This window comes from Monodelphis domestica, chromosome 5, assembly GCF_027887165.1.
Source record: "Monodelphis domestica isolate mMonDom1 chromosome 5, mMonDom1.pri, whole genome shotgun sequence".
Taxonomy (NCBI): Eukaryota; Metazoa; Chordata; class Mammalia; order Didelphimorphia; family Didelphidae; genus Monodelphis; species Monodelphis domestica.
This window is the reverse complement of record NC_077231.1, coordinates 95314575-95339526: the sequence shown is the minus strand read 5'-3', so window position 1 is coordinate 95339526 and position 24952 is coordinate 95314575. Positions and strand designations below refer to the sequence as shown.

Below are 24952 nucleotides of genomic sequence, written 5' to 3'. Positions count from 1 at the left end.
GAGATCTTGAGAAAGCAAAAGGGGACTCTGATACGAAGGGCTCAGAGTAACACCCCCCCCTTCCAGGGGACCTTGGGGCAGGCAGGGGGGCCACGTCCATACAAAGTGCCCTGTGACTCCCCAATCCTCCAGCCCGGAGCCAAGGCCAAGTCCCCGCCAGAGAGATTTCCCTTGCCACAAACATCCCCTTGTTTGAGGGGTGAAAGTCCAGCTTCAAGATCTTTTCCCCACAGAGCAAACTTGACTCTGGAATCAAGTGGTTGAAGAAGGAACAAAGTGTTGGAGGCCACATCCCCTGCTCCTTCCCTCCTCTTAGCCCCAAAGAGCAGGGCAGGAAGAATGGGCCCATTGTCCAGGGGATGCCTGCTCTGCTCCCAATGGAAGGACAGATGGTGGCTCTCTCCAGGAACCCTCTGGATTCTAAGAATGGGGAAGCAGCAGCGTTCCCAGGGGAAAATAGCCTCTGGGGGTCAATCCTCTGTCCAGGGGCCCAGCGGGAATGCTCTCCTCCCTTCCTGGGGCTCTTGAAAAAACCAAGGAATAAATATCCCTCTCTGAACGCCTCTGTGCTCTCTGCAGGTATAAGCTGTGGGTGGATGCCTGCTCAGAGATGTTTGGGGGCCTGGACATCTGTGCCGTCAAAGCCGTCCACAGCAAAGATGGGAGAGATTACATCATTGAGGTGAGAGCATCCTGGCTACACTCCGCTAGACAAAACGAGGGGGGCTTGCCTCGATGTGCCCTCTCATTCATGTCTTCAGCGAGCATCTATTGAACAAGAGGCAGCATGATTTAGTCGGAAAAGTCCAAGATTTGGAGTCAGAAGAGCTGCCTCTGTCACTCGCCAGGTCCATGGCCTTGGCCAAGTCCTTTCTCTGGACCTCAGTGGACTAGACCACAGATTCTTAAACCTTTTGGGGGTCACGGTCTTTTTTTTTTACAGCCTGGTGATCTCCTTCTCAGAATTATGGTTCTAAATGCATAAGACAAAATACTTAGGATTATAAGAATAACTTGCATTGAAACATGGTTATTAGGGGCAGCTGAGTAACACACTAGACAGAGTGCCAGGTCCAGAGTGGGGAGGATCTGGGTTCAAAGCTGGCCTCAGATATTTACTAACTGTGTGACTCTGGGCAAGTCACTTGACCCCCATTGCCTGATTCTGAGGCAGAAAAGCAATAAGGATTTTTGTTTTTTAAGGAAGAAAGAAATGTTATTTTTTTAAAAATTTAGGGGCATCTGGGTGCCTCAGTGGATTGAGAGCTGGGCCTAGAGTTCAAATCTGGCCTCAGGATTACCTGTGTGTACCTCAGTTTCTCCATCTGTAAAATATAGGGTTTGGACCAGATGATGTCTCTAAGTCCTACAGTATACATTCCCAGTTTAAGGCCCCCCCCCACCCTCTTTTCTTGACCAAATTGCCATTGTTGTCATTGTCAACAAATCTCGATTGTGCGCCCACAGAGTGCTGTGTTTCCGGGGCAGAGCTCCTCCAAAAAAAGCTCTGTTCCAAAGGGACAGAGCCCAGACCCAGAGTGCCAGCGGTGGGAGTGCCCTCTGCTGGGATGCTGGAGTATTCCTTCCTAAAGCTGGCCATGAAAAAGACCTCTAGGTCACTGGGGATGAGATCCCATCCAAATGGACCACCCTGGTCCAGCAGTCCTCAGAGTAGGACTGGGCTTGGGGTAAGCAGGTCCAGCCCTGGGACCCATCCAACCTGCCCCAGGTCCTTCCTGCTAGCTATGCCCAAAGGCTGACGCTTGGTGCAAATATCAATAACACGGAAATAGGTCCTGATCAAGGACACGTAAAACCCAGTGGAATTGTGGGTCAGCTGTAGGAGGGGGTTATGGGAGGGAAAGAACATGAATCATGGAACCAGGAAAAATAGTCTAGATTAATTAATTCAATAAAATGTTTCAAACCAAAGGCTGATGCTTGGGAAACCAGTTCCGGGTTGCTCCAGCCTGGGGGAGACCTTCACCGGTCACCCACAGAAGGAGAACTAAGATGTAGAGTTGGCCCATGACTCGGATGTGTCCTCCAAACCAGGGAGGCAGGGAGAAGGCATGCTGGTTCCTTGGCTAGTCACGGAAAATCAGCCCTCTCTGCTGAGGTATGGAATTCAGATTCCTGCGTGTCCTGTCTCCCCCGTGTGCTCGGGGTGCCTTCCCTTTCCTAGGATTCCCTGAATGGCTTTGAGGTGCATATCCCACCTAGACAGCAGGGGACCCCTCTTTGCTAGAAGCCACGATGGAGAGTCTCAGCATGGAGGCTCAGATCCTCTTTTCCCAGAGTCAAGGAGCAGGAAACAGAAAATCCTGTGTGAGGGGGAAAACCTTAGAGGAACAGGGAGGGGTCCCCAAGGGCCAGAGTCCGCTGTCTCATCCAGAATTCGAGGACTGCCCTGCAACGTCCCACCCCAAGTGGCCCCCAGCTCATCACCTCCCCCTGTTTTCCGACTCCTCTGCTCCACTGGCAGCAGGCAGGAGCCTGACACACAGCCCAAGTATGTGTGGGAGAGCCCTCCCACCCACTCAGGTTTAGAGATGATGAGAATCACATGAGCCCCAGCTGCAGGGCCCCCGGATTCCATTCTAGCCATGTGTCCTGGCTCCTCAGGGGCACGGGCTGCCCCCCAAAGGGCCATGTGACACCACCAGGCTCCGGGCTGCCTCCGAAAAGGCAGGGCAACTCTTCTCCAGGCACGGTGGGCTTTCGTGGAGTCAGGAACCTTAGAGCTGATTTTTGTAAAAAAGGGATCTCACAAAGTGGTGGAGGGAGAGCTCATCTCCCAGCCAGGAGACCCCAGATTCAGATCCTGTCCTATATGTGATCAAGGTAACTCTCTGAGACTGGCTTACAAGGGAGTACCAACCTGCCAATGTAAAGGAGGCTCCCTCACCTGGGAACTTTCCTGACAATAAAATCAGGCACCGGTCTCTAGCCCTATGATCAGCTAGTCCATGCTCCTCATTTTACAAAGAAGGAAACTGAGGCCATGAATAGGGGTAGTTAGGTGGTTCAGTGGATAGAACACTGTACCTGGAGTTGGGAAGACCTGAGTTCAAATCCAGCTTCAGACACTTCCGAGCTGTGTAACCCTTAGAAAGTCACTTAACTGCTGCCTGTCTCAGTTTCCTCATCTGCAAAATGATATTTGATTGCTATTGTTTCATTTACACTATTTTAAGTACTGTGTATAATATTTTCCTAGTTTTGAAGGTGGGTTCCTTTGAATTGTAGAATTTCAGAGCTAGAAGGATTATAGGTCTATAAGGAGTGACCTTGAAGGCCATCTAGTCCAATACCCTCATTTTATAGATAAGGAAACTGAGGCACAGAGCTGTGACTTACCTAAGGTCACAAAGCTAGTAAGGGAGACAGGACTAAAACTCCAATTTGAGCTCAATGTTTATTTTTCCTTTTTCTCCATCCTACTTCCCATCTTAGCAAAACCAGGAGGTCTGGAAGAAGGTAGCAGGAAAGGAGAGACACCAGGATCTAGGGCAGGGCCAGAAAACTGACTTCTCTGAATCCCTTTGAGTGCTAAGTAAAATCCCTCCTTCTACAGGAAGTCTTCCCGGACGCCTCTTAATTCCAGTGCCTTCCCTCTGTTCATTATTTCCTTATATATGTTTTTCCTGTATAGAGCTTATTTGTATGCATTGTTTGCCTGTTGTTAAATCATAAGCTCCTGAGGGTAGACTGTCTTTTGCTTCTTTCTTATGTATCACCCAATACCTCTACAATAAAATGATAATGACCTAGCTTAGACCCAAACAGGAGATGAATGCACTTCCCTCCCCCCCTTTTTTTAAACAGTTGGGGGTCTCTTTAAGTGTGGAACATGACATAAAACTTCAGGCTTATTTGACATATCAGTTAGTTTTCCTAGACTTTTCCCCCTCCTTTTAATTCTTTACTTTAAGAGGTGGCTCAGGGTAGCACAGTGGATAGAATGCCAGGCCAGAAGTCAGGAGGACCTGGATTCTAATTTGGACTGAGACACTTCCTAACTGTCAGCTTGAACAAGTCAAGTAACCCCAGGTGCCTAGCCCTCACTCCTCTTCTGTCTTAGAAATGAGACTAAGACAGAAAACAGGTGCTTAAAAAAGTAAGAGATGACTCTTTGAGAGGGGCATAGGTGCAGGAAATGTAGTGGAGACAAAAGCTAAAAATCAATACTTTTTTTTTTTTAAGAGAGAAAAGGTAGGGAGCAGCTAGGAGGATTGAGAGCCAGATGCAGAAACAGGAGGTCCTGGATTCTAGATTCAGACACATCCCATTGCCTGCCCCTCTTCTGCCTTGGAATCAATACAGAATGTTGATTCTGAGAGAGAAAGAGAGAGAGACAGAGAGAGAGAGACAGAGAGACAGAGAGACAGAGAGAGACAGAGAGAGAGACAGAGAGAGAGAGAGAGACAGAGAGAGACAGAGAGAGAGAGACAGAGAGAGACAGAGAGAGACAGAGAGAGACAGAGAGAGAGACAGAGAGAGAGAGACAGAGAGAGACAGAGAGAGACAGAGAGAGAGAGAGAGAGAGAGAGAGAGAGAGAGAGAGAGAGAGAGAGAGAGAGAGAGAGAGAGAGAGAGTCTCTCTGACACATACTACTATGTCATCACCGAGGCACTTTGTCCTATGTTGCCCCAGGCAGTGCTCTAAGACAATAAATGATCTTTATCAATGGAGGGAGTCCCCTTACTGGGAGTTCCCTGTTATGATAGAAATTTCACTCTAAATTGAACTTTTTTGGTTTTTTAAGTGATTGCTGGTAGTTCCTTTGAGGGCTAATTACATTCTAAGAGAGGATTCCTAATTCCCCCCCAAAAGTCCTTTAGACTCACAAGGAAGAGGGCTCCAAAACTGGAAAAATAATTCAGGAGAAAGTTCTCTTTGGACATAGTGCCCTACCAAAGTCTCCTCCAATTAGGTGGCTAGACAGCAGCTTAAGTCATATGACTGGGACTGGTCCTATTATAAGAAATGGCATTGCTGATCTCCTCAGGTCATTACCTCCCAAGAATTCAGTTCACTTCCTGTTAATTCTGCATTTATTTATCTATGTGCATCTTATTTCCCAAACTGCCTCCCTTAAGAGGATGACAGTCCCTTGAGGGAAGAGACTTTTTGATTCTATCTTTGAATCTCCAGCACTTAGCATAGTGCCTGGTACATAGTAGGTGCTTAATAAATTATTGTTTTGATGTGAAACCTGGCCCAATCCTCTCACTTTACAGACAGGAAAACAGAGCGGTCCAGGGGAAATTTCCAGCTCAGTTACTTAGTGATTGTATAAGCTTGAGCTGGGTTTTTCTCACATGTCTCCATCTCTTCTTACCATTTGGGCAGTTATTTAGTTCAGGACCCAGGACAGGTATATCCAATCTGATCTCCTACCCCAAAAGAGATAAACTCTGGTATCTAGCATGTTTGGGGAATGGGATACTGGAAAGAATGCCAAAACCTGAAGCCAGGACCATAAATTTAGTGGGTGGGGAGGGGAATGGATCTTTGGGTCATCTAGTCCAATACCCTCATTTTATAGATGAGCAACTGAGGCACAGAGAGAATATATGACCTGCTCAAAGTCACACAAGTAGGAAGTAGCAGAGCAGCAATCACTTTATAAAATGGTACCTTTAAGCCACAAGCCTTGGATTCAAATCCTGACTCTGATACTTTCTATCTGTGAGATCACAAATCATAGGTGGTCCAGTAGATATATCTAGAGTCAGGAAGACTCATCTTCTTGAATTCAAACCCAGCCTAGGACACTTACTAACTATAGGACCCTGGAAAAGTCATTTCCCTATTTGCCTCAGTTTCCTTATCTTTAAAATGAGCTGGAGAATAAATGGCAAACTATTCCAGTATCTCTACTAAGAAAATCCTAAAGGGGGTCTTAACTGAAAATAACTGATGGCTTCTAAAATCTGTTTTGGCTTTAGGTCTATGATTCCATGATCTTCTCTGGATCTCAGTATCCTCATCTATTAAATAAGGAATTAGACCTCTAATGTCCCTTCCCTTCTATAGGCTTAAGTCAAAACCTTCTTTTATATAATAGACCTACAAATACCTGAAATACATCTCTCATACATGTTCTCACCACCACCACTATAATAATAATAATAACTCATATTTATAAAGCAGTGACAATGTGCAAGGCATTGTGCTAAGCACTTTATAATTTTTATCTTATTTGATTTTCACAACCCTGGCAGGTAGGTGTTATTATGCTCAATTTCTAGATGAGGAAACTGGGGCAAAATCATTTTCTCAGAATCATATATCTAGTAAGTGTCTGGGGCCAGATTTGAACTCTGGTTTTCTTAACTCAAGAACCTGAGCTCTAAACATTTCACCACCTTTGCCTGCTTCAATCCTAACTTGAGTCTCCTCCTCTTCCTCCTCCTCCTCCTCCTCTTCTTCTTCTTCTTCTTCTTCTTCTTCTTCTTCTTCTTCTTCTTCTTCTTCTTCTTCTTCTTCTTCTTCTTCTTCTTCTTCTTCTTCTTCTTCTTCTTCTTCTTCTTCTTCTTCTTCTTCTTCTTCTTCTTCCTCTTCCTCTTCCTCTTCCTCTTCCTCTTCCTCTTCCTCTTCCTCTTCCTCTTCCTCTTCCTCTTCCTCTTCCTCTTCCTCTTCCTCTTCTTCTTCTTCTTCTTCTTCCATAATCCCTTACCCTCCATCTTGGAATCAATACTATGTATTGGTTCTAAGGCAGAAGTGCAATAAGGACTAGGCAATGGGAGTTAAGTGACTTGCCCAGGGTCACACAGTTAGCATGTGTCTGAGGCCATATTTGAGCCCAAGACCTCCATCTCTAGATATGGCTCTCAATCCACAGAGCCACCCAGTTGCCCCCTTGAGTCTTCTCTTCTTCAGACCAAACACCCCCAGTTTCTTTCACAGGCCCCAGAAGAGTCTGGTTTCTAGTTCTCTCCTCACTCTGGTTATATCTTCCTGGTTATCCCACTCTGTCAAAGTTGTCCTCTCCTGGGGGTCTCAAATAAAATTAGATACTTTTGCTTTGTGAAAGTTCTAAGGAAAAATCTTACAAATACCTTTTGTGGGATTCCTCCATAAGTGATGATTTCCTATTTGGAGAGTCCCCCCTTATGCTTTCATTGGGAGTTATTTTTGTCAGAAATACAAAAGGTCCTTTACTACAGTAAGAAGAAGATAGTGGAGAAAACCCCCAAATGGTCTTCTCTTTGTCCTCCTTCCAGTCTTTGGTGAGAATGGAAAGTTTTCTCCAGAATGTTTTATGGAGGTCCTCGCCAAGGAAAGGCCAGTGAACTTTTCCTAATTGAACTCAACTAGGGGATGACATTCTGTGATGGAAAAATATTCCTCCAGAGGAGTCCAGCATTTCAACTTCCTTTGGACACACCATGGTGGGAAACCCCAGCTAGCTGGGTCCAAGGACTCCCCTGGGGACCTCTCTGGGGACCAAAAACCAGAACCAGAGGGACCTAGGGACTGGGAAAAATAGAGGGAAGGGTTGTGTTCTGCATGCCACTCTTAGACAGGCTTCCCTCTGGAGTAGCTCAGTGAATGGGACCACCCTTCCACACTGACAGCCCCTTCTGCCTCCAGCCCAAACATCTGTTGGAGGCTCAGGGTACCTAAGGTTTCCAGCTCTCTTTGGGGCTCTCTCTGTTAAAGATAATGGTATAAAGGACAGCTGGGTTACCCAGTAGATAAAGAGCCAAACCCATATACAAGAGGTCCTGGTACTTTCCAGCTGTGTGACCCTGGGAAGTCACTTAAGTCCCATTGCCTACCCTTTACTGCTCTTCTGCCTTGAAGCCCATCCTTAGTATTAATCCTAAAACAAGGAAGTAGGGGGTTTAAAAGGGGCTGGGGGGAAAAGTATAGTACAGAGGGCAGCACATGGGGTTTTAGTCCTAACTAGATGATCCCAGCAAATTATTCCCAGTCTCTGATCCTCAGTTTCCTCTGCTGTTAAATTTTTGTTAAAAGGTGAGCAAGAAAATGTTTGCCTTTGCCTACTAAGGAGCCTCATTATAGAACAGGAAGAAATCCTAGTAGCCATGATACTATCCCCTCATTTTTCAGAGAAGGAAACTGAGGCTGAGAGGTGTGAATTGAATTGCCCAAGGCCACACAGCTACCAAGGGTAGTAATGGTTAGAGTGCTGGACTTGGGAGTCAGTAAGCCCCAGTTCAAATTCTGCCTCTGATATGTATTTGCTGTATGGAAGACCCTTTTTAAATTTAATTATATGAACCTCTGGCTTCTGATTCCAGAGGCAGGGCATTTCCTACTAGGCTGCACTACCTTCTCTCTTGTAGAGTCCTCCTAAGGAAAGGACTTTGCAAACCTTCTAGTGCTAGAATAAAGTGTATTAAGGATCCATGGTCATTTTAACTGGGTGGAGGGAACTTTAGCTAGGTGGGGTGATAGGAAGACTACTGGGTTAAGAGATAGAAGAACAGTTTTCTGCCTCAGCAACACCACTTAAACAGCAATAAGACCTTGGACAAGTCATTGGCTTTCTGAGTCATTAAAGAGAACTTTGTCTAAAAGACTGGCAAGGCACTTTCCAGCCTAAAAAGGTGATGAATTTCTATAGCAGACGCATGCACAACATAATAGAAACTCCAGAGCAGGGGACTTTTTGGTGGAAATATTTTTTGTCTTAGTATTTTTAGCCTCTTCATTTATTCGTTAACTCTAGAAATAACACTTAGCAAATCTTGAGATCCAAGTTGATGGATATGGATATCTTGGATATCTTTATTTTATTTTACTTTATTGATTAATTAAGAAAATGTTTCCATGGTTACATGACTCATGGTCTTTCCCTCCCCTCCTCCTACCCGCCTCCCATGGCCCATGTGCAATTGTGGGTATCTTTATATCCCCAGCACGGAGCACAATTCCGGACTCATAGTAAACCCTTAATCACAGCTTGTGGACCGAGTGACCCTCAGTCCCCAGCACCAGGTGGCTTCCTAGTAACTGGTTGTTGATTGAGTGATTATTTGCTAGGGACCCCGGAAGTCCCCTAGGGAGGCAGGTCTAACAGAAAGTTTCCTAACAATAATCACAGCAAACATCCTCAGGGCAGAAACCACTGGGCTGTAGTTACCAGGAGGCAGATTTCCGCTGCCATTGCAAATAGTTGGAAGCTGGTCCCTTCCAGCACTAAGATTCTGTGATTCCGTGCTTCGCTTCGCTGCCTCCCTCTCCCCCTGGGAGGTCATCTCTTCCCCTAACTCCATATCCTCAGTTCCTGGCCATTCCATGGATGCCTCCAGCTGTCCTTGCCGCTCACCCCCTCTACTTTGTAGTAGCACTCTTGCACTCCCTGGGTAGGGACTAACCTTCTCCTAATGCAACCCAAGAGGCATCAGCTCTTCCCTCCTTATTATGAGTAGAACCAAGAGAACGCCATAGACAGCTACAGATCCAATACTTGAACAATACATTGTGAATGCTACCTCCTGAGAGTGAACTGAGAGGTGGGAACATGAAAGATATCATTTGTATGGACATGTCTGACTCCTGGACGGCGCCTTCTGTGATGCCAGGGAGGGAGGAGGGGGACGGTCTGGGACACCTGTGGATAAATTCTTTTAAAAAAAGAAAAGGAAAGTAGGAAGGATAAAGAAGGGAAGAAGGGAAGGGAAGGGAAGGGAAGGGAAGGGAAGGGAAGGGAAGGGAAGGGAAGGGAAGGGAAGGGAAGGGAAGGGAAGGGAAGGGAAGGGAAGGGAAGGGAAGGGAAGGCAAGGCAAGGGAAGGCAAGGGAAGGCAAGGCAAGGCAAGGGAAGGGAAGGGAAGGGAAGGCAAGGGAAGGCAAGGGAAGGGAAGGGAAGGGAAGGGAAGGGAAGGGAAGGGAAGGGAAGGGAAGGGAAGGGAAGGGAAGGCAAGGCAAGGCAAGGGAAGGCAAGGGAAGGCAAGGGAAGGCAAGGCAAGGCAAGGGAAGGCAAGGGAAGGCAAGGGAAGGCAAGGCAAGGGAAGGCAAGGGAAGGCAAGGCAAGGCAAGGGAAGGCAAGGGAAGGCAAGGGAAGGGAAGGGAAGGGAAGGCAAGGGAAGGCAAGGGAAGGCAAGGGAAGGCAAGGCAAGGGAAGGGAAGGTAAGGCAAGGGAAGGAAAGGCAAGGGAAGGCAAGGGAAGGCAAGGGAAGACAAGGCAAGGGAAGGGAAGGGAAGGGAAGGGAAGGGAAGGGAAGGCAAGGGAAGGCAAGGGAAGGCAAGGGAAGGCAAGGGAAGGCAAGGGAAGGCAAGGGAAGGCAAGGGAAGGCAAGGGAAGGGAAGAGAGAAAGAGAAAAAGAAAGAGAGAAAGATAAAGGAAGGAAGAGAGAAAGAATAAGAAAGAGAGGGGGGAAGGGAAGGAAAGAAAAAAAGAAGTGGATCACTGCTAAATTTCATCATATCCAATTTGACACAAATGAGATAATAATTATTGTAAAGTATTTAGCATAGTGTCTGGAACAGTTAAGCACTATATAATTGTTGTTATAACCTGTTGAGATCTTTCTGGGTCCTGACCCTGCATTCAATATGTCAGCTTTCCTTTCCGGCTTTGGGTCATTCTCAGAACTGATCAACACATCACGGTCCATGTTATTGATAGATAGATATAGAGCCGTTCAGACGGACATGCTGACACTCCTCCAGAGTCCTCCCTCTGTGTGGACACCAATCTTTTTCAATGCCCTTCTATGGGTCAATCAGTTGTGATCCTACCCCAACTGTATGACCCAATTCTCAATGGTGTCCCAAAGGAGAGTACACTAAAGTATGAGGAAGTGAGTTCCTTATTCCTCACTGGAGGTCTTCAAGTAGAAGCTAGAAGCCTCCTCATCCTGGGTATTATAGATGGGATTCTTGCCTAGGTTCAAGTTGAACTGGATGACCTCTGAGATCTCTCCTAACCCAGAGCCTGCGGTTTAATCTTCATTTTTGGATCAGGGTTAGAATTCTAAACCCATGACCTTTGTGCCAAGGTTATATAGACCCCTTACCTTGTTTTCAAGTGCCTTTGAATTCTCAGCCAAATGAGATAATGGATGTCAAAAGTACTTCATGAACTTTAGGGCAGCCTACAAATATCAACTCTTGTTATTCGTCTCATTCTTCTTTTGTTTTTCCATAGAGGTCAAATAGGAATAGTACTGGGACACATCTTGATTCTATTCTGAGTGGCAGTATTGCATAGTGCATTGAGAGCTGGCCTCAGAACTCGGAACACCTGAGTTCAAGTGCTGACTCTGACACATCCTGGTTGTGTGAATCCAGGCAGCTCATCTGAGAGGCAGCTACATAGTTTAATGGATAGAGCACTGTGCCTGGAGACAGGGTAGACCTGAGTTCCAGTCCAGCCTCTGATACTTACCAGCTATGTGACCCTGTGCAAGTCACTTAACCTCCATTTGCCTCAATTTCCCTAACTGTAATATAAACATAACAGGACCTACCTGCCAGCATTGTTGTAAAAATCAAATGAGATAATATTTGCAAAGCATAGTGACTGACACTACAGGAACGATATAAATACTTGGTACTTTCATTACCTAACCTCTTTATACTTAATTGTGGAGAAGCTGCTGATCTGTATTGGTAGAAAGGATTTCCTAGATTTAAAGTGGGAAAGAACCTTAAGGGACATTTAGTTCTTTTTTGTTTTTCTCTTTTTAACTCCTACCTTGGAACCAATACTATATTTGCTCCAAGGCAGAAGGGCAGAAGGGTTAAGCAATGGGGGTTAAGTGACTTGTCCAGGGTCACACAGCTGGGACATGTCTGAGGTCAAATTTGAACCCAGGACCTCCTGTGTCTAGGTCAGGCTCTCAATCCACTGAGCCACCCAGCTGTTCCCAGTTCTCATTTTGTAAATGAGGAAACTAAGGCGTGGAGATAGCAAGTCTTGCCCAAGGTCAGATAGCTCGTGTTTGAGGCAGAATCTGAATCTACTGCAGGTCCATTGAGGACTCTGTCTGCCCCTTTCAAGGGGAGCTCCTTATATCAATGAAATTACAAGTCCAGCCTTTTCCCTATTATTACTATTGGGATTTGTCGTTTTCTTTTATTATGGATTTGCAGTTTCCCAAGTGTGGGGAACTCCCAGGGTGGAAACTTGATGCATAGACTTAGCAAATTACCAGGAGGCCAAGAGATGCGCCCACAAAGCCATTGTATGATAAGGGGCAGTGAGGTGGTTCTGTGTGGGTTCAAATTTAACTTCAGACTCTTTCTAGTTGTGTGATCCTGGGCAAGTCACTTAACCCCAATTGCTTAGCCCTTGCTAATCTTCCGCCTTGAAACAAAGTATCAATTCTAAGACCGAAGGTAAAAGTCTGAAAAACCAGAAAGAAAAAAGAACAGAAAGAAGGCAGCTTAAACCAGAACTCGCGGGTTCCCAGACCCCCCTTCTCTTCCCTCCTTTGATGTCGGCGCTGGTACGACGTGCATTATTATTAGTGCTCATGGTTACTGCCATGGGACCTGGGCTTACGGGAATCGGCATCCGATGGCACCCGCCTCCTCCGCCGTCCCGAGGGTAGGGCTGGGGTAGCTCCGGGCTGGCTCTGCTGGTCGCGGTGACCCGTTGGGGATCCACCCCGCCCCAGCACCCCAGCAGGGTTTCGCTGTGGAGAAGCCTGCCACCTAGTGTCCGCCCAGGATGTGAACTCGGAGGGCGCTGCTGGGCTCTCTGGGAGCACCTGGCCATCCCCGCCTTCCTCTCCTCTTACAGGTGATGGACAGCTCCATGCCTCTGATCGGGGAGCACGTGGAAGAAGACAAGCAACTGATGGCCGATCTGGTGGTGTCCAAAATGAGCCAGCTCCCGGGGGCCGGGCCCGCAGCTCCTCTGCCTCTGAAGCCCTGGGTAAAGGGCCAAGGAAGGGGGCATCCCCTGGGCAGGTGGGGGGTCTCCTCGAGCGGACTAGAACCAAGGGCCTCCTTCCCTGCCCTCCCACACCCCAGAGCCCCCTTTTTCCCCTGAAGAGAAGAAGGTGGAGGTGGGCAGGGGCCGCGCAAGAGAAAAGGGGGAGAAGAGGGGCACCCCTTCTTCTGTTCCAGCTTGGGAGTCTCTGAAGGCCCCATTCAAACAAGGCCGTTCCATGCCCCCAAGTAAAATAGTGTCCTCATTGTGCTCTGGGCCACAGTGGTCGGTGATCCATTAATGTAAGAACCAAACAAGTGGGTCTTGTCCCTTGCAGCCCCCACCACCCAGCTGCCCAGCCCGGACTCTTCTCCCCTCTGTACTGAGGGTGAACAGGAGGTGTGTGTGTGTGAGACAGACAGACAGACGGACAGACACGAGTCAATGGAGACTTTTGTGTCTTTATGCTGGGGGCCCTCCCCGTCCATCCCCTTGGCTTCTCCTCTAGAGGCATTCTTGTCCCAGCCCCAGCATGAGTCTGGGCAACCTCCCCGCTCTCCAGGGCCATCTCAATCTCGACAACTTTACAACAGGAGTCCCCTTGTCGCCTCCTTATCTGCCCCCTATAAATGATGCAGCTCTGGGGCCAACCCAGGTTCAAATTCCATCCCTGGCACTTGCTGCCTAAATGACCTCAGCCAGTCATTTAACTTTTCTCAGCCTTGTTTTCTTCTTCTGTTCAATGCATAAGATAGACTAGATGGCAGAGTCTCTCCAAGTCCCTTAGGCTCGCTGGGCCTCAGTTTCCTCCTTTGTAAAATGGAGTTGGGCTTCTGAGGAATCTTCCAGCCTCTCGCCGGCATTTAGCATCCTGCTTTGGTAACTGGAGCCTTTCTTTCTCCTTGCCTCCTTCCCTCGTTTCAGCAGGTACAGCTGAAACCCATAAAATCCCAAGGACAAATCCAGCTGGGGCCTCAGCTCGGACAGCCTCCCCAGCCTCGTCCGTCCCCTCAAGGTACAGTTCAGCCTTCTGATGGAGAGGGGGTACCGCTGCAGTCATGATTCTGAGGGGTGGCCCCTCTCTCTCATCCCATCCGCCACCCTTAGAGACCCTTTTCCACTAAGCTGGTCCTCAGACAAGAGATGGTCCCTCACGGCACCCCTACATGTTTATTCATGAGAATGGCATTCGGGAAGCTCCATTCCCATCTGCTTTCCTGCTGCAAGAGAAGGACTGTGGGATGTTTCCATCTGATTTCCATCCAGCTGAAGCCTCCCAAGGGTTGTCTCTCCCATTAGAATAGAAGTTCCTTGAGAGCAGGGACTGTCTTACTTTTATCCTCCAGGCTTCCTATGGCTTGGTTTGAGGTAAAAGCATTCATTCATTCATTCATTCATTCATTCATTCATTCATTCATTCATTCATTCATTCATATCCAAAGCTCTAGAGCTTGGTGGGACCCTCTAAAGTCCAGAGTTGCTTCCCTGACACAGTAAGACATCAGGGATGACTTTAATGGAGGGTTGTTGATGTGAAAATACTCTGAGAAGATTAAAGCACTCTGTATGTGTTTGTGTACGTGTGTATAGACACAAAAAGGGCTTACTACTGTTGGGACTTTTGTTCTTACAGGAGGCCCCCGACAGGCACAGCCTGCTCAGTCTCCACGATCTGGAGGTCCCCCCCAGCAGAGGCTCTCCCCACAAGGCCAGCAGCCCCAGAGCCCCCAGGCTGGCTCCCCACAGCAGCAGCGCTCTCCAGGCTCCCCACAGCCATCCAGAGCAGCCAGCAGCAGCTCCCCAAGCCAGGCCGCCAAACAGGGCACCTTCCCTGCCTCACAACCCCGGCCCCTGGCACAGGGAAGAGGACCTTCTCAGCAAGGATTTGTGGGAGATTCCAAGCAGTCGGTGCCTCCCCATCCCCATCTCAAGTAGGTGCCTTTGGGAGATGCCAAAAGTGGGGAAATGAGGCAGCCAAGAAAGAGTATTTTTAAAAAGTTTCCTTCCATCTTAGAATCAATGCTATGTATTTGTTCCAAGGCAAAAGAGCAATAAGGGCCAGGCATTGGGGATGAAGTGACATATTTCTAGTTTCTGTGGCCAGATTTGAACCTAGGCTTGGCTCTCAACCCCCTTGGCTCAGGGGATCAAGAGCCAGGCCTGGAGACAGGAGGTCCTGGGTTCAAATCTGGCCTCAGACACTTCCCAGCTGGGTGACCCTGGGCAAGTCACTTGACCCCCATGGCCTAGCCCTTACCGCTCTTTTGCCTTGGAACCAATACACAGTATTGATTCTAAGATGGAAGGTGAAGGTTTAAAATTAAAAAATAAAAATAAAAAAATTTAAAAAGAGCATTTTTCAGACCCAGGCTGACCATTCAATAAACTGAAAGCCACATTCTGCCTGTTAGTAAGTCCAAGGACTGAATGACTCCTGGCCCACAAACTAGCTTCCCTGCCTTGATTCTGTTACCAGGCAGGAAGTGCTTTAGGAATGAAGGAAAAGAAGACATTTGAGTGAGTTAGAGCCCCTAGGAAAGGTCAAGTGCAGGAGATGGATGTCAGGATGGTATTCAGACTACCAGTGGTGCCACTTTCAAAGCCCAGAAGGGTTCATTTAGCTCATCTGCCCCCTCCATGGCCCCTAAAGCCACCACTGGGGTCCCAGGCACTTGGTGCTTCCATAATCACTTTGCGCCAGCTTCTCATGGGAGAATTGAATTCTAGTTAACATTCTAGTTATTTGCAAGAAGGTTTGCCTTTTCTTCTCTACTGGAGAGACTCCTGGAGAGCAGGAACTTCCTTATTCATCACTGGACGGCCCTCCAGGCCTAGCACAGTGCTCTGCAAATACAAAGCAATGCACTGATTGCCGGGTTACTGAATCCGAGTCCTGTTGAAAGCCTTCTTGTCTCGCCATCTAGACCAAGGCAGAGGGCACCTTGATGAACCCCTCATTTATTTCTCTTTCAGCAAATCCCAGTCCCTGACTAACAGCCTGAGCACATCTGACTCATCCCAGCGGGGGAACCCCAACGAAGATGAAGTCAAAGCCGAGAGCATCCGCAACCTGAGGAAGTCCTTTGCCAGCTTGTTTTCTGATTAAGCCCGCCCTACCAGGGGCGGTGGAGGGGGAGCATCAAAGCAAGGGAGGGGGTGAGTGCTCCAGCAAATGCACACTCACCCTTGAATGTAGCCACCCCCTCCTCACTCATTCACATCCTCATCAGCCAGGCTGACAACAGCAATGCCTGAAGGTTCAGATGCGATCTGTGACCTGAGTCCCTTGGGAGTCATTTTGGGGGGCCTCTCTCTAAGCCAGAAAATGATTCTCCGTCCTGTGTTCTCATTCCACTTTTTACGGTTGTCCTGAATTGTCCATCTGGGGAATAGGGGATTGGCAAGTTGGGGGAGTGTCTGGAACGGGATCAGTGTTCCAGTTGGACGCTTGCTCCACAACGCAGAGCACCCAAGCTCAAGTCTCGGTTGAGAGGACCAGATTTCCATTCGTTGTTTGTGTTAGTCCTGCCTTGGGGAAAAAAGCTCAGGTGTGCTGATCTCCACCCATGCACCCCACATTGTAGCCATACCTCAACACTCCACTAGGCAATAAGGATTCTGACGCTACATGGAAAAAAATTTTAAAGGCTCCCATCCATTCACTTACCTATTAATGACAGGCTTAAAAACTCTCCACAGATCTCCCCACGCTATTGCATGCACAGGCCTTTTGGCATCCCAAAGGAGAGATGGAGGGAGGTACAGGAGAATGGATTTGGAATCAGGAACCGAGCTCGTAGCCTGGCTTTGACCTGTTGTGGGACCCACCCTGAGCCACTCTCCCAGAGACACCGATTAAGGGCTGGGAAAGGACCTTTCTGATCATCAAACACTCCCCTCTCTCCCAGTCCTCATTTTATAAATGAAGATGCTGAGACCCAGGGAAGACACATCCTCAAGTCACAAAAACAGTAAGGAGCAGCGCTGGAAGGTGAACCCAAGTTCTCTGAGTCTAGCATTCTTTCCCCCGTCCACGCTCCCTCCTCCCTGGGCCTCAGTGCTCTATTTGTAAAATGAAGGAAGGGCCTTGGACTAAATGATCTTTGGGGTCTCATCACACTCCAAATCTGTAATCCTAGAAGAATGATGGATGATCCATATCTATTTTCTGTTTCTAGAATTGCATGTCTAGGCAGTCTGGAGGGGGTCCTTCCAGGTTTGTGTCTAAGGGGAAGAGGAAGATACTCCTAAAGAAAATGTATTTGTTGAGAATGTCTGTGCTTGTATTCTCAAATCTCCCACCAGAAGCCCTGGGTCCCCTTCCAGGGACAGGTTCAGACCCAAGGAGTTCAGAAGCCCAGGGTCATCTGCACACGGTAGTATCTGGTGCTAGAAACCTTCAAGGTTTCCACTCTGAAAGCCCACTGGATACCAGTGTCCTGGTGAGCAAAAAAAACCACAAAATTCACCAGAGGGAGGTAGGCCACTTTTTGTTGTGGGGGCTGCCAGTTAGCTTTTGAGTTCTGGAAGATCTATTTGTCCGCCACTCTTAGCTTCACTGTTTTTCATTCCCTTGTAAGAGGCAGTGTGGGCCAGTGCAAAGACAGGGGCTTTGGGAAAAGATGACTTGGGTTTGAATCTCTGTTCTTCCACCTGTCACTTGAGACAAGCCATTTGCCTTTTCTGGGTCTTAGCTCCCTCTGCTGTAAAATGAGAAGGCCAGGAATGGGGTGGAGGGGAGACTAGAAATCCTTGTATGACCCCTTCCAGCTTTTTAATCAATGAGCCTGAGTTTATAGGTGAGGTGGGAGAGGCGGCCTCTTGTAAGGCTTCAAAACCCGGACACATTTCCCCTTGCAGCTCACAGGAAATTGAAGGCTTGGCAGTCTCCCAAATCCATCTCCAGGAGAGCCAGGTAGGAAGGACCCCTTCCTGTTCTTCTAGCCCTGCCATCTTGTCTTTCAAGGCCAAACCAATGAGGTGGAGACCAGACCAGAAGTTATTTTCCTCTGCATATCCTGGCAACTGTAACTGTTGGCCTGGAACAAACCGGTCCCAACTCAAGTAAGCCTTCAAACAGACATGCCATACTCTGGCCTCCTTGCCAAAGGTGTGGCGTGGCTGGTGACCTGTTTGTTGGCTTTGGACAGACTCTTGACTCAGTATGGTTTGGTTGGAGGTTCCTTGGAGGCACAGCTGGTACTTTGGCCTCCCTCCTCACCTTTAATTCAGTATCAAAAAATGAAAAATCAGGCTGATTCAGGAGTGCTTTTCCTTGCCCTTTGGCTAGGATTATTTCCCATGTCTGCAGTTATTGGCAATGGTCCTGGCATAACATTAATCCCATTGGCACCTAAGCCCTAAACTAGTGACTGATGACACTCCCAGGATATTTTGGCCTTGGTTGACATCAGCTAACCCCCCAAAATAAAATAAGATCCACATAAGGAGCTATTGTCTAGTGTAAGGGAGGGGTGGAATAGACCTAATACTGGGTTGTTTTTTTCCTGAGTTGTCTCTGGGAAAATAATTCCCTCCCTCCTTTCCTCCTTTTATTCATTCTGTCCTTTTGGTTTAAGTACAAGAGTTTAGGACAGACTGCAGATTCAAGAACTCCCTGCCAGAACTTCTGAAGGTTGCATCAAGAAATACACTTGTCCTACCACACCCCTTGTTTTTAGCTCCAGTTATGCAACCAGCTGGCCCACTCTGCCCCCCATGCCACCAGGAGCAGCCCTGACCTGCAGGGCTAGGGGACATAAGGGTCCAATTCCCACTCCACATTCCTCCCAGGGTCCCGCTTGGTGTAGCAAAGGCCTCAGTTAAAAAGGCCTGACTGGATTCCAGCACCCCTGCTGTCCATGTATTGGCTTAATGAAACTTGATTGCACAGGAGGCTGATCGTCTACTTAGTCACTTATGGTGGATCTTGTGCTTTTTCTCCATCTCCTATCCTATTCCCCAGTTTAGCCATAATACTGCTCCTTAGACTGATGGGCCCAGGGGAAGACAAGCTCAAGAAGTGATGCTCAAATGAAGATGGTTAGCCATTTAGGAGAAAAATAAAGTTTGGAGGAAGGATGAAATTGTATGTAGAGATTAAAAGTTTGAGATTATAACTTCCCCTCTGGGTGCAAATGATCCATCTCTCCCCTCCAAAGTAACAAACTAGGCTGGCCCGTATCCACTGCACCCATGCTTTTCCGAACTATGTTCTCCCCCTCCTCCCCAGCAGAACTCGCCATTCTTGCAGTAAAGAGAGACTTGACCATGATACAACTGAAGTCCTCTGGAAAATGAGGTGCTACTAGCTGTAGTGGAAAGGGGAGCTAAGGATTCCATTCCCATCATAGACTAAAGGACAGCTGGGTTCAGAACCACAAGGGTTCACTACCACCATCACCCTTGACACTCAAGGGAAGGCTGTTGCCTCTGGCAACATAGGAAATTTGAAGACCCAATTTCTTTCCTTTGTCTTTCTTATATAAGAGACTTTTTCAGTCCATAGGGGGCTCACACTGCCAGCTGAATACAAAGACAAGGTAGGCAGTACCAGCGGTCTTTCACTCACTCAGTCTGGCCAGTTTGGACACAGAGAACATGGGAAATTCCCTGGCAACCTGAGGCGCTTCATGTGAATTAAGATCAGTATAGATAGGACATGGTATTCTAGCAGTCATACCATTACCAAATCAGATGGTCCAGTGAGTGATCCCAAAGAATGTGTGATAAGCCCAAGATTAGCTCTGGGTAAGTAAGATCTCACTGAAGAAGCTTCCCGCAGCATCACAAACACTCCTGGGGCTCTTAAAAGCCAAGCGATAACTATCTATAGACCTTAGTTGGCTCTCCCTGAGAGTATATGCCCATCCGTGAGGCCATTAACTGCTTTGTAATGAACTCATAAAAAGGAATCATTTCTCCCTCGAGAAATCCTCAACCCACTTTGAAAACTGGATTCTCCAGGCTAAATACATTGGCATTCTAACCTATGTCACTTCCTACTATCCCCCCCCCCCCCCCCTTTAAGCTAGTTTTAATCGGTATCACTTTGAAAATGGAAGAAAAGGCTTTTTGGATGCAGAGATCTCTACCTTCAGAGTCTGTTGGTGGATTGTTTTCTCATATATATGGCCATATATTGAAGAGCACAACCTCAGAACAAGTCAATGTTCACTGTGTTAAGATTTCATGAAGGTCGATATTTAACAAGAAATTCAGAGGCTGCCTCAGTTACGGTGACTTTATATCCTGAAGCCCACAGGGCTAGAAAACAGAGGGAATAACAGCTATGAACCTTTCCTAGTAGTTGGGGAAGATGTTGGTTTTCCTTCCAAATCCAAGGCTATCTTTAGACTAAGATGATGCTGTGCTGACTCAATAGACTAAGGTGTAAAAGTCAGTTACCTTGGGTCCCTCAACTCCAGAGGGCCACTCATTAGTTTAATAAATCCTTGTGGTGTTCAAATGCTCCATAACAGCACAAGGAGGCATGCTGAGAGACATTCTCCTTTTCAAGGGTTCCCTAATATGAACAAAACAGCCCGATAGATGCCAAAATGGTGCACAGCATTGCCTCTTCCCAGTCCTAACCCAAGTGTAACAGCATAGTCTGATATATGAAGGAAGGAAAGTGGCTATAGCAAAAGTTGACACCTGGCTTCTACCTTGCCCAGAGGTAGGTTTTCCAGAGAAATAGTTCTGTTGCATCTCAAAAAAGGACATTTTCAGCTCCTGAGGGTTCTCAAGGGTCCCACTGGGCAAGCTATGAGAATGTTGTTTTATAATCTAGCTGCCTTATTGGGGAACTGAATGAAATGACATAGTATTAGGGAAAAGATACTTCCTATAAGCATCAATAAGGGAGTGGAATTATCGAGAAAAGTGCTTAAGTGAAATGGAGACTTGGGCCAAAGAAAATCAATGCCAGATTTTCCACTTCAAAGACAACAATTCTAAACTGGAGAAACAAGTGGGGAACATGGAAAACAGTCAACTGTGGCCATATTCCCTTGGAAGCAGGCAGCAGAAATCTGCACCAGCTGGCATCTAGGGACAGGTATTTTAAATGCTCAGACAAGGCTGTTGGCCACTGACAAGGTAGAAGCCTTTCACTGGAAACACCTGAATCAGGGGTTCCAGTAAGCAGGCAAGATTTGTCTGCCCTGGTCTAGGTCAAAAAAGAGGCAAGATCCAAAGCCAAGTCAGGACATCCCATAACAAGTTGAGTTCCTGTTGTCCAGAACCCTCCATGGATTCTGAGATGATGCTAATCCTGCTTGAACCACAAAGCAGATGGTGTCCCTAAAATCTTGCATAAGCCACATCACCAAGAATGTAATCTCCCTAAAGAGCAGATAGCTCTCCTTTCTTTCAGTGTAGGAAGCAGCTTAGATTTATTAAGGACAGGATTCTGTCTTTCACTGACTTGAGAGACAGAGAATTGGGAGTATTGAAGAGGGAATCATTTAAAAATTCAATCTTAACCATTAAGTTAGCTGTGCAGTTAGTCTTTACCTAAGTGAACAAGGTGTGACTTCTACTGAGAAATAATATTGCCATTGGTTTTCCTAGTGCCTCCATATCCAAGATCTCCAAGGCATTTTCATGCCTCAAGTTTTCCTTTTGAGCTTTCTACAGGGAGCTCAGATCAGAGCTAACAAACTCTTCCAAAGGCTGATATTACCCACACAGGTTGTGTTGCTAGCATTAAGCATTCTCATCCTGTCATTCTAATATTCCACTTTTGACTAATAAAAGGGCAGAATTTTGGACATGGGCAAAGAGCAGGATGGGAGAAAACCAAGGCTAGTTGGTGCATTGACAAGATACATAATGCATAAAGGGCACAAAGGATCCCTTGTGCCCTACCAGGGCAGAACCAGTGAGGGGCAAAAGCAGATGAGAGCATGGACACACACTGATCTTGTTTTCAGACAACTCTGAACTGGAAGTGGGGGAAGGGTTCAGGTTTTTTCAGAGTCCTGCAAGGCAGTAATTAAATGCCCCTTGCTTTGGCCTTATCAACTCACCTCCCACATGATCTCTCTGTTAAAAGAATAATTATTTTCTTTAACACCGCAACTACTATCTTTTCATCCATGAAAATCCAGAATACCACACATCAGTTTTTAAATTGTTTAATTTAAACTTTTTTGTTTAATGACGTTTTTAGAACCTACTGGTATAGTACACACTCTGCTGCAATTGTTTTCTCATTTGAGTTGGTAGATAGTGGAAGAAAAGAATGTTCCCTTGTCATCCCAAATCTAATTTTCTGATTTGTAGTGTTTTAATATGGAATGGAACACACACTGAAGTCCTACATTCCTATCGAGAAGGCACAGAATAACTGTGTAGATTGGCCAGGTGAGCCTTTTTAGTCTATGGGGCTATATCTGCCTAGGTAAAAGGTTAACCAGTAAAACAAGTTCCTAACTTTCTTCCCAAATTATAAGGAATCCTAGATTGTCTAAATCAAGCTGGCCCCTTACTGCATCTTACAAAATAGGCTAAGCCCAAATAGAGGGTGACAGGTCCTACCCTGGTTTACAGGAACTGCTTCTCATGTTACTAGGCCACCTCTAGTTCATCACCACCAAACCACCAAATAGAAGAACAAACAAGATTCATTCAAAGATTGAAAACTAATGACTCTCTCAGGGTCCAGAGTTTAGCAAAGTCAAAATGGTGGGGAGGGGAAGAAGAAATGTGATGGTACTGTCCTCACATTCAGTATGAGGTTGCCAAATATTAGAGCTGCGAAAAGACGTGATTTTTCTCATCTTCTACAATGTGACCTTGGGTATGTCGGCAACCCCATAATCAACCCTTCTTATTTCCATCAGATTCATTTACAGGAATTGTACACTGAACTTCAATTACAATTGGAACTAAAAATTAAAGTGATTGGAAGTGAAGATCCTTTAGGATCCCACCTTGAGAGTTTTATGTCACACTCTGGGCACTGTATTTAAGGAGGTTGACAAACTGAAGCAGGGGAGCCCACTAGGACGGGGGGCCTAGAAACCAGCTGAAAGAATTAGGAATGTTTTGTTTGAAGACTCACTCTGAGAGACATGAGCTGATCTTGATAATGATTCAAAACAATGTTCTGTGGAAAGAGGGGTGCACTGGTCCTGCTGAGTCCTAGAGGGGAAGAACCAGCAGATTTCAGCTTAATAAAGGGAAATGTTCCTAATAATGAGAGCTGTCCAAAAGTAGAATGGGTTGCTTTGGGGAGCAGTGGGTTCTTAATCACTGGAGAATCTTAAGTAGAGGTCAGATGAAGCACTTGTCAAGTGCAGGATTCCTGAACAGGAAGGCTAGTCAAGATGACCTCAGAGATTGTCTGCCAGAGATTCTGTGATCTTATGTAGATGTGCTGTCCTGGGCTGTTAACTGTACATACCAAACCCATCTTCCTTGCTTCATCACCTATCAAAGTGGTATTAGATACACAGACATAAAAAACTAGAGCTAAGGAATTATCTACTGTTTGTTGTACCAATTCAATGAACTCTGCAATCTGACTTGCATGAAAGGAACATTGCAAAGTCCCTATAACCATAAACTTAGGAGAATCAGAGCTGGCTGGCAACGTGGCAGCTATAACTGAGGGACACCAGCATCATTCATTGCCTCAAGGATGAGAACAGAACCAACTGTCCTGTGATCACTGTTTTTGGATATCGTATCTTTGTTGCTTACAATTGTCTCAACATTGTTTTCTTCAAAAAGGGCAATTACAATTTGAAGATTGTTATATCACAAGCTCTAAAAAGTGTATTAGTAAGTAAAATGTGGGTCTGAAAAGTTCTCTACCCTTCTCCTTCCATTAAAGCTTCAGAGGTGAGCCTCAAAGTCAGAACCCAATTGAATTAAAGTGAAATGTGTATTTGTTTATTTAAATACAGTAGGGTGCCCTTATCTGAGGTTTCAGTTATCCTTGATCAACCACAAAGCATGCTGGAGGTCCTCCAGCAAAGTACAGAGGTCTCTTCTGCTTTTGCATCCACATTTTTTATGGGGAACAAGTTGGGGTGGGGGAGGTTATGAGGGGTCCAATGCCAGGCATGGGGCAGAAGTAGAGAGAGATAACACATTTAATGTGGCATCAGCAGGTGTTCACCTCTATCTGTGGTTCAAGCAGCCATGTTAGGTCTTGGAATATATTCCCCACAGATGGGGGGGGGGGGGGAGCCCTACTGTACAGTAAAAATATGTCTGCTATATAGCGCCAATCACTTAAGCTACTGTGTGAAATGGCCCATGGAAAAATATTATTGGTCTAGTTTATTCAGTTATTTTTAAAAGGTCTCAATTTATAACAAAAAGAAAATGGCATTTCCTTACATGCAAGATAAAAATTGTTCCCATAACATCTTCCCAAGCCATTGCCTTATATGTAAAAGGGGACAAGTAAAAGAAGGAAGAAGCCAATATTTGTAATATCCGTAAGAACCTTCATCTAGGGGCAGTGTTGGTAAAGTATTGGCATGCCTGCCAAGCTGGCACAGGGAGAGGGAGAGCTGCTCTGTTCCACCTCTTCCCAGGACCCAAGGGCATTTTTTGCAAGCCCCACCCCTCTGTCTAGCCATCCAATGTGAGCACTTCCTCCCTCCACTCTCTGGGGTAATGCAAAGACAGCCTGAAGTTGCAGTTTGGGCACACAAACTTGAAAACCTTTGCCAACACTGCTCTAGACCCTAATTGTCATTTTTTCCCCCTCATCATGCTCCAATTCAGATCTTAAATGCTGGTCATATTATATATAGCATGTTTCTATGCAGCTGTTTGTATGATGACCTGTTTGTGTTTGGTCTTTTCTGTTGTAAGAAAAATAAAAATCCTGAATTTTGTGTATTTGTTGTCTTAAAACCAAAACTGCTTTTCATGTAGTAATTTTTTTTTAAAGGACAGCCCTGAACAGATAGCACTCAAAGTAGTAGTTCACTGATTAGGCACCAAGATGTTCAAAGATTGATACAAAATGAGTTTTTCAGGATTAAATCATTCATCACATGTGTATCCCACCCCCTTGAGAAGACTCCCAGATGTCCACTCTGATACACCTCAAGAGGATTCTCTA

General features: G+C 46.4%; 1 protein-coding gene across 2 annotated transcripts in view; it reads left to right on the top strand.

Annotated features, from left to right (window-relative positions):
• Nucleotides 1-24726, top strand: part of SYN3 (synapsin III) — a 511134-nt gene extending 486408 nt beyond the window's left edge. For both annotated transcript variants that reach the window (XM_001366239.4, XM_056798821.1), the window contains 5 exons: nucleotides 580-682; nucleotides 12730-12864; nucleotides 13786-13876; nucleotides 14495-14792; nucleotides 15835-24726. In XM_001366239.4, the coding sequence (XP_001366276.1) occupies nucleotides 580-682; nucleotides 12730-12864; nucleotides 13786-13876; nucleotides 14495-14792; nucleotides 15835-15967 (760 nt within the window). In that variant the 3' untranslated portion in view covers nucleotides 15968-24726. The remainder of the gene's footprint in view (nucleotides 1-579; nucleotides 683-12729; nucleotides 12865-13785; nucleotides 13877-14494; nucleotides 14793-15834) is intronic.
• Nucleotides 24727-24952: the final 226 nt, after the last annotated feature.